At 38.8% G+C, this 17,905-nt stretch overlaps 1 protein-coding gene across 1 annotated transcript in view; it reads left to right on the top strand.

The window, feature by feature from the left end:
- Positions 1–17,905, top strand: part of CTNNA3 (catenin alpha 3) — a 427,660-nt gene that overhangs the window by 94,794 nt on the left and 314,961 nt on the right. Inside the window, exon 7 of the mRNA XM_018079955.1 lies at positions 342–545. Within this exon, the coding sequence (XP_017935444.1) occupies positions 342–545 (204 nt within the window). The remainder of the gene's footprint in view (positions 1–341; positions 546–17,905) is intronic.

The raw sequence follows: 17,905 nt of genomic DNA, 5'->3' as shown, positions 1-17,905 counted from the left end.
TCCTGATCTGTAAAAGACTAAAGTTTGGAGGTGTTGAACCCCTCTTTCAAAGGAAGCCGAGACTCTGGTCTGAGGATTTGATAACATGGATAACTGGCTTGGAAAGTAGTGAGATCTGAATGGCAGAGAGAATTTGGGTTTGTCTACAAATGATCTCTATGCACAGCCCCACTAGGGAAAACAGAATCTGCCATGGTCAAAAGTTTTTTGACCTTCCAGTGGGAAGGGCTGGTTGCAAGTCTAGGAAGCACGATGTCCCTGTGGTTCATGCAAGTAAAAAATAGAGCAGTAACCTAACTGGGCTGACTTTTCTTAACTAGACTCCTTTTTTTTTTTCCCAGAACTTAATTGTCCTGGATCCTCTTGTAGTGAATGAGGAGACAATAAGGCCCTCCCTAGAGAAACGTCTGGAAGCCATTATCAGTGGAGCAGCTCTGCTGGCCGACTCCTCGTGCACGCGGGACGTCCATCGGGAGCGCATCATCGCCGAGTGCAACGCCATCCGCCAGGCCCTGCAGGACCTGCTCTCAGAGTACATCAACAACGTGAGGCACCAGACTTTTTCCTTTTTGAAATGTCTGTCTCAAAGCCTATTGTTAGAGTATATTTGAGTTTAAGCCATAATTAGTGTCAGTTAGAGTTTAACCTGTATTTCTTGACATACTCTTTAAAAGGCTGAAAAGGACATTTTTCTACTTAAATCTAAGTAAAAACTAAATACATGTTCCCAGAATGAGTAGGTATTGTATTTTATCATAGCTTGTGTCTAAAGTCTGTAGCAAGTGCTCTATCACAGATACAATGTACATATTTAGATTATTTTATGCTTATTGTGAACCATCACTAGTTCAGGACAGACATAATCCTTCCTGTGCCAGCAACAAGAGTTTTTTCCTAATGCCACTTCCTAGAGCAGAGTTTGAAATTGTAATCTCTGTTCCTGTAGAAAGCAACAATTTAATTAATAATTTGTTAAAATGTAGGTATTCTGTTAGTATTGTTTTCAAGTAGAGTGTTAACAGCATGGAGTGTAAGAGCACCAAGTTACAAATGTAAAAATTACTGAATTGCTAGGTTGGGAAGACAGTACTGTTGGATAAATCCAGAAATCTGGTTGTCTGGCGTGCTTATAGGCTAATTCAGCTGTGAATTTTTTGAAAAGGAATATAGTTTGTGTTTTAAAAATAACTTTTCTTTTAGATTTGACAAATGGATTTGGCATTTGTTATGTCTGGCAGTTAATTCCTGAGACTATGGAGATGGGTAGTGTTAATATGGCTACACAGTGTTAATTCCATGCCTTTTGTCTGTAAACATTTTCTGTAGACATACTGTTCTTATCTAAAGATAACTCAAGATGATTCATCAAGCACATTGAGAGGGCAATTGTATGATACAACTATTTGTTTCCTTTTTGGGAAGCTGAAATTCCTTTCTATTCTGTAAATCATACCAGTTAATGCAGTCCAAAGCTGTTCTAATGAGACTATTTTCTTATTCTCTTGTTATTAGGATAGTGTTGTGTAGTGTTGTGTAGTGTTGTGTAATCTAAGCATATCAGATGTCTTTTTCATTACACAGATATTGTACTTTTTGATATTTTCTCTTTATTTAATGGGCAGCAAGTGAAATTTACAGGTGCTTTATTCCAGTTGCTCTTCCAGTCCCTCTACCAGATAAAGGTGCTGTAATATTTTTACTCAGAATTTAGCTGCAGTTTCTGTTGAATGCAGCATTAATTCCTGAACTTCTCTGGTGGTGCTTTACATGTGGGTTGGCTGTGTGTTATCTCTTCAGCTTGGCATATTAGTCTTTGATACTCTCTTGTAGCAGATGTCTGTAGCAATATCTGCTCTAGAGTGGGTCAGGTTTGCTGTTAAGTGGCTGAAAGTATAATAAGGGTTAGACCATCCACCTTTAATGGTTGGACTCGATGATCTTGAAGGTCTAGCTGATTCTGTGATTCCAGCTTTTAGTAGCCCAGAGCACGTGGAAGGATGCAGATGTGGTGAACAGCATCCCCTGAGTCCAAAAGACCATGGTGGGTTTGTCCCAAGAACAGTTTTTTATGTCTTGCTGGCATAAAAGTACAAGATTGTAAGTCAAATGGTCCTAAATTCTTAGACTCTTGAAACAAAATCGGGGTTATGTTTTTTATTTCAGAAGCAATCATGGTTTTAGGGTTACATAATGCAGACTAAGGGAAAAAGAAGAATACGTATCCCACCCCACTGACTTGGGAAAGTCAGAAAGCAGCTATTTAAATATGTCAGTAAGGGAAAGTGTCATATAATTTGCTGCAGAACACAGTGACTGCATAAGGTGGCAAAGATGAGGGAGCAGAAAGGAAAAAATACAGAAGATTTAAAGTTATGAGGTGTTATACTATGGTTAAATGACAGGAGTGAATGTAAAGTTCTTAGTTTCTTTTAGAACTCTTGATCTGCTTATACATTTATTATTGAACTGAATGGAAAAACACCAAGAATACTTTATGGCTATTACTGAGACTGCATTAAACAAGTTTTTCAATACAGAGCATTGAGCTTAAAGAGGGTCATTGCCAAGGACTTGTGTGCCTAAATTGTAGGTAGGTTCTGCATTGTCTTTTTTTTGAAACTAGGCCTCAGTGTCTGAACAAATGTACAGGAACTTAGGATTTAGCCCCAATATTTGAAATGGTATGAAGACTATAGCTTTTGTGGTTCCTAAATTTATCTTTTTTTTATTTTCCTCAGTTCTTTGAAGTGTCTTATAAGCCTTAAGGACCTCAAGTGGAATTAAGAGCCTGTTGATGTCAGTGAAAAATTACTAAAAATCTTTTCTTTAAAGAGTTTTTAATGCAAGCTGGGAGAAACATCTTTTCAGCAGATACTTGCTTTTATGTAAATGTCTGTTTTTCACAGACACTTTATCACAGTGAGGTGATGCAAAATGGTCTCTACACTAATAAAGACCTACTCAGTCTCCAAGAACCTTCAAGTTTTTCTGTTCACAAAATAATTCAGGCACACAGAAAATTGCAAATACATTTATAATTCCTCAGAAAGTCAGCAACTTTTGTTCTGAATTTTTTAAAAAAATTCTTTGGAATTATTTGTGTCCTATCTTTGTCCTTTCTGAATTTTACTCATAGACATACATTGTTAGGGGATATATTTGCATTTTAAGACATCAAATAACAGGAATTACTACTGTGGCTTTGGATAGCTTATCAATGGCAGAATCATGCTATAGCATGGCTATGAATGTAATAATGTATCCAGAGGAGCAATCATTTTCTTCTGGTAATAAGCACTTGCATCTTCCTAACGATAAACTCTTGTCTTCTCTCTTCATCCTTTACAATGAAAAGTTATTGAAATCATTGGAGTGTAGCAATACTAATTTCATGTTTCTCAGGTTCTGCTTTTACTCAGTCACAATAAAGGTGTGCACTTACCTGGGTGGTCAAAAGGGATAACAGAGTTGTGATTGAGTGGGAGCTGAAGTGGCTGTTGTGAGCAGCAATTAGGATGATTGCAGGCACTGCTGTCTCTGCCTTCATTAAGTAGGGAAGGTATGCCTGAATATTTGTTCTTCATCCTCCTGTGGGTTTGAATAAAATCACTACCTAGATTGTTAAAGGTTGGTAAAGAAGGGTCAGATACACTGACGAGAGGAGAGCTGCTCTCTTGAATTAAAATTTCCTTACTTCTGGAATGTTGTTTCATGATATTTGAGCTTCATTAGTTTCTCATCTTGTTCTGGCTATTGGTTGGATATATCTGTGTGTATAAAATTCATATTGGGAAGGTGTATTTTGTCTCTTCTGATCAGTTGTGATTTCACTTTCTTCTTGTGCATTTCAAAGATTTCTGTTTCTTAACTGGGTTTTTATGTTAAGATTACCTAAATTTTGGGGTCAAATAATGTCAATGCAGTAGCTGGCATTTTCATTTGGATTTTCAAAGTGAACTAGGCACCAAAGCTCTGTGAACCAGCAGCAACTTGGTAATTTAGCCTGCTGTTCTGGGCATGCCTGTGGCTCTTGTGTTCAGTCTTTTACTGAGACATTTGAAAAATGGGAGGAGACTAATGACTAATTTTACCTTGAGGCCAGATCAGGAAGGGAACTGAATTGACCACACGGTGTGTATTTATGTTACATGTCTGGTGTACTGATAATCCAGCCCTGACCATCTGTGTAGCCCAAGGGCAGGCCAAGCTGAGCCTGACCATAAACCTGCCCTGCTCTGTGTCAGACAGCGTGGGACTGCTCCAGGAATGATGCTGCGAGGGAGGGGAAGTGGGTGGTGGCAGACAGTGAAGCACCCACATTGCATGTCAGGAATAGTTGAACCTTGCTGGGAATGCAGCTCCTGGTCTTCATCAAAGGCTGGACACACCACAGGCTTGTGTCCACACCACATTTGGGTTTCAAGCATTTTGGGGTCTGAGTGCACCAGCTGAAGTGCTGTGAGGATGAGGTTAGGAGCTGGAATCCCTGAAAATAGGGGGACACCTGAGACAGGGAGAGAGCTGGACTGTGCTGTGCCCTCTAAGGAGAAGGGGTGCAGTAAAGAGCCTTCTGTATCCATGGGGAAGGTCCAGCTTTGGGAAGGGAGATACAGTGGAGAGCTGGGACATGTGCCATTGTGTCTGTCTACATTTCAAATTCTGATTGTTCACTTACTGGAACCTGAGCATTGGGAATTCAAACTCAGAAAATGGATGGAAAACCAGCAGTCTTTATTTATTGATGGTATGGTTCTGGGCCTTGTCCTTTGTCTCAGCTCTTAAATTTGAGTGCTGTGGAGTGCTAATGCCTTGCTCTGCCCCTGCATTGAGTACTCTTCAACAACAGCTTTAGGGTTTGACCCACTGTCTCACTGTGGAGTCTGTGATTGATAAGGGTTTGTGTGGTATTTTATTGCCATTCTTACTCTTTTAGGGTGGAAGGACATATAGATACCTCAAGCATACAAATACCTCAAACTTGACGTTATTTGTACTTTATGGTTTCCTGATGAAGACTTTTAACACTTCCTTGGGTAGAAGGAAGAAAGGACACTTTGGTTTCTCATCACAGTGATGCAGTGTATCTCGCATTTTAGCTACATAATCTTGCTCTGAGAAGTGGATTTTTCATTTTGATGCTCCGGGGCAACATTTTAGATAGATCTGCAAGAGTTCCTCCAAAAGAGTGATTTCAGATTGAAGAAAACAGTTTGTTCAACTTAAAAAGGAAATGTTTCGTATTTTTAATTTTAGGAATTACCTGGTCATCTTTGTTAGATCTGTGTAGTTGCTCTCTGTTTGAATAACTGAGCCTAAACTAACCAGGGACTTTGCATAAATTCCTTGCTAAAATCTTTGGGAACAGAATGGCTGTTGTTCATTCATGCAAGGGGTTGAAATAGCTGACTTCCTGAAATCCTTTTTTTTTAAAAAATTATTTTCGATTTCTACAAAGGGGCATGAACAAACAGAGCTTGTGTTCATGTCTTTTTGTAAAAAGACTGGATTGAACACTCTTACTTTACTGTCCTTTTCATATTCAAACATCTTAAAAAAGCTGCTGTTCCAGAGAAGTTTGGAATTGTGGTATATCAAGATGTAAACTAGAAAAAATTCCAGGAGTGGGCAGAAAGTGTCACTCAGTTCTTTTTTTTATTCGTATTTTTTTTTATTATTCTTATGACTTTATTGAGTATTAGATTTTCAGAAAAAGGATTTATTCTAGTAAAATTGCTATGACCACATGGCATATTATGCTGGCATTTATGCAAGAAAATATATACTTTTCATGATTCTGTTGTTGACATAGCCTGAGGAGTTGGTTGAGTTGACTTCAAGCACTCCTACAGAGGACTTTCTTTTATATGCAGTATGTGTAATTGAAAATTATTTTTCTAAATGTTAACTCTTGTCAAACGTTTTATAGGAGAATTAGATACGAATTGTTTCCACCCGAAGTCTGGAAACATGGGGGCCTTGCACTCCATACCAAATTTCATGAGTTTGTGGTGCGCTGTTGGGAACTAGGCAAACTACCATCAGACCTTGGTGATGCAGTCATCATCACTTTGTATAAGAAGAAAGGTATTAAATCAGATTGCTCAAACTACCGTGGTATTACTCTGCTCTCCATTGCTGGCAAAATCCTGGCAAGAATACTCTTGAACAGACTAATACCCACTATAGCAGAAGGAATCCTTCCTGAAAGTCAGTGTGGTTTCAGAGCCAACAGGAGCACCACAGACATGGTATTTGTTCTCAGACAACTGCAAGAGAAGTGTAGGGAACAGAACAAAGGTCTCTATGTAACCTTTGTCGACCTCACCAAGGCTTTTGATACTGCGAGCAGAAAAGGTCTGTGGCAGATTTTGGAACATTTAGGTTGTCCCCCCAAGTTCAGCATGGCCAAGTCAGATATGGCGATGCACTTTGTGAGCCCTTTCTAATTAGCAATGGTGTGAAACAAGGCTGCGTTCTTGCTCCTACCCTATTCACAGTCTTTTTTAGCAGGATGCTCCAAAGGGCCACAGCAGATCTCAATGATCAGGACGGTATTTACATTCGATATCGTACTGATGGAAGTCTATTCAATCTAAGGCGTCTGAAGGCCCACACCAAGACCTTAAACCATCTTGTCCGGGAGGTGCTTTATGCTGATGACGCTGCCCTTGTTGCCCACACAGAAGCAGCTCTGCAGCGTTTAACATCCTGCTTTGCAGATGCTGCTGAGCTCTTTGGGCTGGAAGTCAGCTTAAAGAAGACAGAGGTCCTCCATCAACCTGCACCTCAGGAAGTCCCCCCTCATCCCCACATCACCATTGGCCAATCAGAGCTCAAATCAGTCCAGCAGTTTAATTACCTTGGTAGCCTCATCTCCTCGGATGGTAAGATTGACGGGGAGATAGACAACAGGTTAGCAAAGGCATACAGTGCCTTTGGAAAGCTTCATAAAAGAGTTTGGTAAAATAAACACCTGAAGAAAAGTACAAAGATCAGTGTTTACAGAGCCATAGTGCTGTTCTACTCTCTTATATGGATCTGAATCATGGGTCATCTACAACCACCACCTGCGTCTCCTAGAACGCTTCCATCAACGCTGCCTCCGTTCAGTCTTAAACATCCACTGGTCAGATTATGTGACCAATCCATCTGTTCTAGAGCAAGCAGCAGTCACAAGTATAGAGGCCATGTTGCTGAGAACACAGCTGCGATGGGCAGGGCACGTCTCCAGGATGAAGGACCAACCACCCCCTCCCTAAGATCCTGCTCTATGGTGAACTTGCCACTGGCTGCTGCAAGAGAGGAGCCCCAAAGTGAAGATACAAGGACTCTCTGAAACAACATCTCAGCCTTGGCCATATTGATCATCATAACTGGTCTACTCTGGCCTCCAACTGGGAGGCCTGGAGACACACCATCTATAATGCTGCTGATGCCTTTGAAAATGCCCGCAGGATCACCCTTGAGGAGAAAAGGCAACGCAGAAAGAATCGTGTCTTGCAGAATACACCATCTAAGGAGTCTTTCTGCTGTGCCTTTTGCAACCAGACATGTCTGTCTCGTATTGGCCTCATAAGCCACCAGCGTGCCTGTAATAAATGTGGATAGAGCCTTCCTAAATCTTTGTTCACGAAGCCCAGCCATGATGATGATGAGATACGAATTGTTAAGGAGGAGGATCTTCAGTCTACTTAAAAGCCAAAACTAGTCTACTGAATTCCCCAAATAGATTTACAGTTGAAAAATAAGCTGCAGTTAAATTTACCTGATTACAGGTATTTTCATGGAATTTGCAGTAATCTGGGATCTATGCACATGAGCTGGAGAAAGATAATGAAAGATTTTCTCTCTTTAAGCCCTGTTTTTAATTTAACAGTTCTGAGCGAAGCTATTCCAGGATTAATCGGATCTGAACATGAGACCTGTGTTGAAGTAATGTAGCGTGAGGAGCAGCTCATGGCTCTGTAGAGGATGATTCAGTACAATAGTCAGTAATTTGCATTTAGTATACCTGACAGAACTGGAAATACATTGGGTTGCTGAAGATTAATTTTTTTTTGGGGGGGAACCTGCCATAAAGCAGCATTTTCTGTCCCCAAGATGAAATAAATCCTTGATCATGGTGATAGACAAGTATTAAAAATAAATAATCGTGTATTTATTAACTCAACATCTAGCTAGCTGTTCAGTTTAAAAGAATTTTCCAATTCTTACAGTTCATTGGAAATGGTTTTTACAATGTGAGTTTTTTCTCAACCAGTTTCCTATTTTCTGGAGGATGTTAAAGGCTGGTCATTTTTCTAAATGTCAGGATGGCATTTCTAGGAACACTGCTGAAGGCTGGTTTTTCAGATGCATTTATCTTGGGTTTTATCCTCTGTATGAGGCAGCTGATTTTTGTTGTCCAAATACATTTCTACATTGCATTCTGTTTCAGGTTAAAAGGTATTTACTTTTTCCATATGTAACAATTCTTATTAAAAAGATCAATCCTAATTGATAGTTCAGGCAACTCGTGATAGTGTTGATATGACTGACAAAGGAATACCAAATCCAGCTTTTAAAAGAAAGAATATTTTTTTGAAACAAATTCAAAATGCTTTAAATTCTTCTCTTACATACTTAGCAATGAAGGTTTTTTTAACCCACACAACCCCAAGTATCTCTGTGCGTTCTTTAAAAACATGTTCAGTGGGATAATATGCTTGATGTTGACTTTAGTCTGACTCCTGACACCGTGTCCCATGACACGGACTGGGGAAGGATGGGCTGGATAAACTGTCAGTGACAGGGCTGAGAACTGGGTGAAGTGTTGTGCTTAAAGGATTGGGATCATCAGCACCAAGTTCAGCTGAAGGCCAAGAGCTGGTGGCAGCCCTGGGTGCAGTCCTGTTCAGCCCATTAATGCCCTGGCTGACGGGAGAGGGCACTGTCAGCACGCTTTCACCTTACATGGACCTGCAAGGAAGGCTTGATGCACCAGCTGGTTTTGCTGGAATGGGTTTTTCAGGGAGGTTGTGGAGTTCCCATCCAAAACCCAAAGGAACTTGGCTGTAGTTGAAAGTGCTTTGAGCAGTTAGTTGGACTTGGATACTGTCCAGACATTCCTGCTGACTCCACTGTGTGGAGTCTGATGCTAAAGATTTGAATAAATTCCAATGTCCGTGCAAATTCCTGGATGTCCCTGCCAGGTTCTTTTAATGTAAAGTAAATCCCATTATTTGCTAATGGAAGATTAAAAGATACTCGGGTAATGAGGGTAGGACAAGAAATTATGTGGAGTAAAGTAGTAAAAAGAAAGTTTCATTTGAAAAATCTCTGACACTCTTGAGGTGGTGAAAGGGAGAGTAGTTACTAAGTTAAATTCTGTGGTAGTGAATCCTCTGTGTAAAACAAAGGTTAGAATGACTCCTTGAATTCCTTGCAGAAGTCATTTGGGAAGGGGTTGATTAAAGGCTCTCCCTATGAATTTCATCAGCCTGAGTGTTGAGGTCTACTGTGTGGCTAAAAACAAGTGCTTTTTCTTGTAGTTACTCGGATTTAAGGTATTTGTGTGCCAGCAACCTGTGAGATGCTGCAGTTCTTAATTTATAGAACGAGATGTGACTTCTCTTTGATAGAAATGGAGATATTGGCATAGCTGTCAACTGTCTTTTTGACTGAATGTCTTGCCTAACTTCTCTTGATCTTTTCCTAATGAGGAATTAACAATGGGGTTTTATGTGGAATAGCTTATGATCACTTTTGATGAAATCAGTAATGCATCATATTGCATGAAAAATTCCAGTGCTTTGTCATTACTATTCAGCCAGATCTTAAAGCAGTGACTTAAAAGAGATTGGAGACCTGGAGATCTAAATCTAAATTCCCCATATCCAATTACTTTCTGAAAAGAAAACCAAACATGGCTTAAAAATCAAGACCAGATCTTTGTCTGTGGTCATCAACAGCGTTTATTGGCATTTCCTTTTTATTTTAACTTTCCTTTCAGTGGATTAATTTCCAGTTGTTGTCTGTTATTTCTGTCTGATGTTCTACTCGTTCCTAATCAAGTAAAATAAAAAGGAAGAATAATATTTTGTATAATTGTGTTTATGATGAATGCGTACGATCAGAAGGCTGGCAAATGAAACAATCAAACCACCCTCCACCATCATATTAATAAAAAACAGAAGTCCTTTAGTCCTTTCAAGATCAGCTTTTCTCAAGAACTGCTTCTTGTGGTTGTTTTCTAAGCCTGTGTTGCCAGTTGGCACGTTTTCTTTCTCTTTGAGTAGGCAAAGAAAATAAATGTCTAAAATCAGACAGCTGCAATGATTAGTAGAATACATTCAATAAATTATTCTACTTGCTCTATTTACAGGAAAATCTTTCCTATCTTAAGTTATTGTAATTATTTTTAACCATTTTTTTCACTATCAGTAGCAAAAATTAAAGAAAATTTGTACAAAGATGGAAAGAAAGGATAAGTCAACTACTTGACTCGAGGCTGTACTCAGGAATAATCTAGGATTTTCTTTTCTATTAAGTAGTGAGCTTCTAATTTTTTCAAGACCCTAATATTTATGGGAGGAATTGTCAGTCTGTAAAAGATAAGTGAATATTACTGAATATATTTAGCTCTTTGGAAGAGAAATGAAGAAGAATCATTTTGAATTCCACGTAATTAGGAGAAAATAAGAAATATAATAATTACATATACCCTCGAAGCAGTTAATGGAAAACAAAACTGGAGCTCAAGGTAAATTTTCTCTGGAAACTTGGTTAGTACTTTTTTTTTTAATATACATTCTTAATGTGTCTTTACTAACTGGGCACTGCACAAATGGATCATGTATACATGAGAGAGCATATGCACATAAGCTGGAACCACTTTGGTTCCATAATGATATTTCCAGTCTTCTGTTTGCACTAATAAGGAAGTGAAACTTTATGAAGTTCCAGTAAAAAGTGTGACCTAAATGAGACCAACCAGTGAGTAGGTGAAGGGAACATGAAATGCTGGGTGACAGCTTGGAGCCACTTCCTGAGGAGGTAAGTTCATAATGGCATTTGTGATACTTGCTGCTGCTGTGCTTTCTCTGTTTCCATGGAATATCCTGCTTTTGATAAACTGGCAAAATTCAATAGAAGAGAGATTCCTCTGGAGAATTTTCAGGCAGCTGTATTCCTGATTTCTGATGTTGTGCTTCAAGTCTTGCTCTGTTTTCCATTTAGTCTCTGTCATTGTCAGTGCCATTTTAAATGTCTGATAGAACATATTTTTCCTCATGGAAAAGTAAGCTTTTCCATGTCTGGAGGAAAAGCGATGTTTGGTAAAGGTCAGATATTCATATTATTTCCCCGGCATTTATTTAGATGTAGATCTGGTAGAGTGCTATTACAAACCTAAATAGCTTAATTAAAATAGGGATAAGTCTGATAAGGTTTTGAACAGCATCAAAGACTTTCAGTTAGAAGAAAAAAGTAACTTGCAAATTTTAATGGTGAAGAAGAGGATGGAAATCTGAGCATTGGAAGTAATTTAGAAGGAAATAAGAAGAAGGGAAGACCTTTTTAAATGGGGGACAGTAATTGAAAAATACTACATCTTTTCTACCTGTTTCAGGCTTCATGTAAATAGTTATCTGGGAGTAAGTGCTTAATGCAGTTAATAAGACAAAGTGAAATATATGCCAGAAAAAGGTTTAACAATACTTAAGAAAGGAGTTTCTGAACCATTGGCCTTGACTCTAAAAATCTGTGAGGAATGAGTATTAAAAAAGTAGTAGGAAAGCAAGACTTATCTTAAAACTAGGGAATTTATAGGTCAGTCCCTTTGACTTGGATAGGTGTGAAGAAGCTTCAGGAAATCCTTACATGTTCATTTCCTAAAAATCTTCAGCATAAGGTGGTAATAAACCACAAGCATGTATATTCAAAATACGTTTTGTCAAATACATGGAGGTCTTTGACAGGATAGCTGGGAAGAGATCACGAGGGAAGGAGTAAATGTGTAACTTGCACACTGAGAGGACGTTTCCATGAGGAAACTTGAGAAGCAGTTATGTGAGTACTGAGGGAAAATAAGGGTCACTGAAAAATAATGTTCCTAGTGAATTGTTATTTATACTGCTGTGGGTCAGGGTGGGGGAGTTTAATGAAGTGTGATTCTGCAAGGACTGGCCTGGGACCATCAAAATGATGTATTTTCATTAATAAGGTGGCTGAGGGAATGAAGAGTGGAATTACTGAGAGTTTGAATGATGCTACCCTGGTGTGACTTCAAAGGATTTTATAGGTCAATAAAAGCATTCTCCTGCCTTTTTTTTTCTTTCTCTCTCTTTTTTTTTTTTTAAGGTTGGAGAAATGGTCTGAAATCTGCAAGTTGAAATGTTAAGTGCAAACAATTACCCTTGGGAAGAAGTTCACTGTATACATAAAAATACCAGGATTTCTGGCCTAGCACTGGTACTGTTCACATGGTGTTGGGAGCTATATAGAATTGCAGGTGACATGAATTGTCAGTAGGGCTCTTTTGGCCATCACAGCTTAAGAATAACATGGACTGATAAGAGGAACAAAGGAAGCAAGGATTTTAGAACATGCAAGAAGTAAGAAGCAGCTGAACTGAGTGTGTGAGGTAGAAAGGAAAACGTGGAGGAGCAGAGGAACCTGCTAATACTTTCATATATGGAAGAGGTTTTCATAAGGTGTGTGTTGTTAAATTATTCTCCATATCTGTCCAGAGAAAGACAAATGTGATTGGCAAAAGGCACAATATGTGCAATACTGGGTTAAAAAATCCACCCTATAGATGAGTAATCACTGGAACAGGTTACCTTGGGAGGCCACAGTGTCTCTTTATGCACACATTTCAGGCTGGGCAGACTGCCCATCACGAGGAACGTGTGCTGCTTCGGAGTGGTCAGGATGCGCAGAGGGACAATGAGGTCTCTTCCAACCCCATGGATTATTGGCTTACAGTTTTATTGAAGTAATATTCCCAGTCTTCATATTGACTTTTCTTACTACAAATTAATCCCTGCTTTTTATATGCAGGGATCAAAACTGGACTGAAGTTTGGTGGGGCCTTTAGACTTCCAGGTTATCTTCAGATAACTCCAGATAGCTTTGTCCCTTCAAGGATCTGGGGCAGGCTGGTTAACAAAACAAGCTATTGATAGTAAGCATACTAGGAGTTTATTTCCTTGTGAGCTATTAGCATGAAAATAGTACATTTAACAATGATTCACCTTATCATGTCAGCAGGATTTTTTTGTATTCTGGCAAATTTATTAGAAAGATTTATATAAATTTAATATTTTAGAATCTACCTATTTTGCATTCTATAATCTGTTCATGAACTAGAACTTAAGTACAAGAGATAGAAAATTGGAATTTTGCTGTACAAGATTAAAACTTAAGCAACCAAATTGCATTTGTGTAATGTAATATGGGAGCTGTTCTCTCATATGAACATTTTTCTCTGAAAATGGATATACACTGTAAAAAAACCCAACCAACCAACAAAACATACCTTTTTGTAATTTGGTTGTTTGGCAGAAATCCACAATAATTTCCTAGTGTTAATATAAAATCTAATAATGTTTAATATTTAGCATTACTCTTTGTACTTACTGTCGCTTTTAATTATCTTAATAATTATTTATTAACTTAAGGAATGTCAATATCACTGCTCTTAGTGCTTTTATGTAAGAGAGAACATCACTTTGCTTCCTTTTGACTCTGGTTGAGGGGTGATTTACTCAGTGTTTTGTCAGGCAGATATAACTTTGTTATCTGTCACCAGGGAGATGTCCAGTTTGACAGTCCAGGTGCGGTTGTGTTGTTCAGTGTTTAGGCTTCCCAAGCTCTCCAGGATTAATGCAAACCAGGGTGCTGCTGCAAGGTGTTGGACTAGGAAGCAAGAGTAAGCTACTCACGGTGTCAGGATAAAGGTAAGGGGGACACCGTCACTGGAGTCACCTGGTCATCTGAGATTTCTTTTTCAGAAAACTGTGTTCAAGTTGGTAATTTTGTCAGCTCTGCTCTGCACTGGGGTGGCCTCACCTGCAGTATTGGGGCAGTTTTGGGCCCAGCAATATAAGAAAGATATTAAGGCGTTAGAGAGCGTCCGAAGGAGGGCAACAGAGATGGTGAAGGCCTTGCGGGGAAGCGAAGCTGTGTGAGGACACTGAGGGCTCTTGGTGTGCTCAGCTGGAGAGGAGGAGTCTGAGGGGAGACCTCCCTGCAGTCCCAACTCCCTGGGCAGGGGCAGGCCCTGAGCTCTGCTCTGGGGGGACCAGGGACAGGACCCAGGGAATGGCCTGGAGTTGCGTCAGGGGAGGTTTAGGTTGGATATTAGAAAAAGATTCTTTGCAATTCTTCCAGGATTTTTACTGGTGCTTTATGTATGAATGGATTTATTCTGGAATAGATGGTAGTTTGTTCATCTGCTTTAGTTGAAGCAGCCTTCTTTTTTTTATTTATTTTTTTTCCCCGTATAGTTGGGTTTCATGGTTATAAAGGAAGAATGACTTCATTATGTGTTGAACTGTCTTCTTCCCAATAAACCTGAGAATCTAAAAACATGCTATCAAATGTCACTATTTCATATGATGCATTTCAGAGTTTAAAACACATTTTTTTCCCAGAGTTGAAATTAGAATTGCTGACATTAAGGAAATGAAAATGATTGATGGACTGTTTTTACTTGACCAGCTGCTGATGATTTCTCACTCAATATCTCATTAGCTTGTGCTGAAGTCATACATAAGGCAACCTAGAAAATAGCCTGAAGTTCCTGAAACTACAAAGAAGAAAAATGTAAGTTATTCTGGTGCTTTTGATCTATGAACTGTGACTTTTGATGTTCTGGGATGGTGTGATCGATAGCATAATTTTTGTTATTAAATTGTTTACTCTTCACTGAATGTTACAGTATATTATATTTTGACTCAGAGGCAGGGAGAAAAGGTCACTTAATTTCCTTGTTAGCCACTGTAGCCCTTGTTCAGGTAGAGCTTTTTAGGAGCAAGGGAGAATGCACTTCCATTGAGAACAGCTGAGCATGCTCATCTGAGAGAAATTTCTGGAGCTTCTTAAGCCACAAACTAGTTGCTCTTGGAGAAGATTTTGGAGAAAGAAGGTAATATTTCTGTGGATCCTGAGGGAGTTTTATAAAGTTATAGCATCTCAGAAACCCCTGCTGAGAATTCTTAGCCTGAGAACAAGTTTGCAGGAAAAGAAGGGTACGTGATGAGCAAGAGAGGGGTTGGCTGACTAACACTTTGATTTTTAGTTTCTTTTATCCATCAGGTCAACTTTGTCACTCTTTCAGAATTGTGTTGCAGTAAAGCACAGCTTTGACTCCATATCTTTTGATTCTCTTAAGGAAAAGGTGGAGGAGGTTCTGGTCAGGAGGGGGGTGGTCTCTGGGAGGCTTCCCAGTGACACATAAAATTTAAATTCTTAAATCACTATAGGGATGAGTTGGTTTCTTCAGTGTGAGAAGGAAGGAGTTACCCTCTAATCAAGTATTCTTTCTAATATAGGAAATACCTCAAAAGACTGCAGATGAGTATTTAATTGTGAGATTAACTAGTGTGTTGTGGTTATTGCCTGGGTCCAGCTGTGCTCTGCAAAACACTCATTCTTATCTCTGTTGCTGACTCCTAATTATCATCTGTACAAGTGCAAAGATCCCACTACTTTAAAAGGTCAAATGGTGGAACTGTGACTGACTTTAATGGACCCAGAATATCATCTTGTTTGAAGGGGTTAAGCTCAGCTCGGGGAGGGGGTCTTACTGATCTTCTAAACAGTGTGGTCTGTGAATGTTACAGGCTCTGCTTTTTTGACTTTGCCTATATTTCCAGACACCCGTGTTTATTGTAGTGTCTTACAGATATTATTTGAAAAATATGCTCAATATTTCTGCTAAAATACAGCCCTACTTATATATTTTTTTTTTTAATTTGTGGTTTTGATGTTTTGACACACTCTCCATGCAGTTTGGCTATTACTTTGATTTTCTGCTGACATTCATGATGCAGAATAGAACAATTTCTGCAAAGCAGAAGGAAGGAATTGCACTTAGACCTACTGGTTAAGAAAAAATGTGGATAACCAGCAAGAATTCATGCTATTTTCCTCATGCATTTTTTACGAGTATTTTGTGGCAGCCAAAATTTCTGACCAGGACTAGGTTCAATGTCTCTTTTGGCCTCAGACTGCATGTAATTATTCAGACTATGCTGTTTCTCCTTGTAGGAAGCCTTATTACCCACAGGCAGATGTAATCTATCATCTTTTCCTTCAAAAATTCCTCTTTTCCCTCTACCCCAAACGAAATCAGAAAACATTTATAAGATTCTGCAGCCCATAAAACCTGCTTCATTATCCTTAAATCAAATATATCTGATTGCAAAGCTCTTATTTTTATAAGAATTTCAGGAGCAGAATATTTTATGGGTTTTGGTGTGCTTTTACTAAAGGTGAAAAATGCATTTTTTTTTAAACTAATTTTTTTTGAGAGTTATTGCTGCAAAGTAAAAGCCCTTTTAGTCAGAAGGAAAATAATGGATTTACCTTGAGATGTCCAAACAGAGTGAGGTATTCAAGCTCAAATGATAGCATCAATTCAGATGATATTGTCTCTATATATTGGGTTACTGTCCCATCCTTCTGACGTAACAGAACATCTTATTCACCAATTTTTACAGCCTTGGCAGATGAAGAGGTAGACAGCTTGTTGAAAGTAGGTGGTGTTGTGTTCACTCCCTTTCCCCAGAGGATCAGATTTGATTTGGAACCAATCATTTTAAATGAGCAGCTTATTTTGTGCACTCCCATTTTTATTACTTGCTGTTCACTTGTTTTTCTTAATCCATTCCCCTAATGACCAGCTACACAGTTTTGTCAAGTCCTTCATAGCTCAATCATTTTGGTTTTTCTTTTATGTTGGCTTCTCCTATGGTTTTCTCTCCTTTCTTTCTCCATTTTGCACACATACCCCTTTTCCTGTAAAGATAAGATTAATTTTTTCCCTAGTTGTATGTTTTTCCTAAAGTTTTTCTCATAGGAGAAAGTGTTTTTCAGTGAAGGGATGATTTATATTTGGACAGCTTTAATGGAGATACTGGCTTTGGGTGAGAAATAACTGTAAGGTTCTCAGGGGTTGTTATTGGTAGTTATCACATTTCACCCTCATTCTTCATTGCTGACGTGTTTATCTCTTCAGTTAGACAGGGAACTTAATTTCTTGCTAAAGAAAAGGTAGAGCTTCCAAAATCCCGAGGCAGAATGCATGCAGGTAGGGAAGGGAAGAATGAACAAGTGCCAAAGCTTGTGAAGATGGGAGGGGAGACTGGCAGCACTTTCCATTTGAGTTGTCATTTGAAATTTAAAGCATGAGATTGATCCTGCAGAGCAGAAGCAGATCTTTATGCCTGTTTGGGGTTCAGGTATCTTGTGCAAGATTCTTTCTAAATTCAAGGAGTTATTCAGAGAAATAAAGAAATGGAAGAAAGCTTAAGGAAAAAGGTAGCATTGAAGTGACTATATTCAAGCCAAACAGTAGATAGGATTACCAAGCAAATTTAAACAATAATGCTTATTCCCAATCAGGTTCACTAATTCCATTCCCATTTAAGTATATAATTTTTAAAAGATTAATTTCTTTTTTTAAAATGTACTGGTCATCTTCACAAGCAGTCTTTCTGAAAGCTCAAGTTTTGGAAAATGTCTTACTTTCTTCTCTTAAAACATCATGAGACTCTCAGTCTCTGGTAGCCTGTATGGCATTTTTTCAAGGTGGCCATGGCATTTATGGGTGCAGACCTCTAAGGGGCACTTAAGTTAAGCATAAGGAAAATAATCTAATAAGAAGACAAGTTAAGCATGGATACAGATTGATTGTAGA

The sequence above is a fragment of the Manacus vitellinus genome, unplaced genomic scaffold (assembly GCF_001715985.3).
Source record: "Manacus vitellinus isolate BGI_N305 unplaced genomic scaffold, ASM171598v3 scaffold_48_pilon, whole genome shotgun sequence".
NCBI lineage: Eukaryota > Metazoa > Chordata > Aves > Passeriformes > Pipridae > Manacus > Manacus vitellinus.
This window is presented reverse-complemented; position numbering and strand designations above follow the sequence as displayed.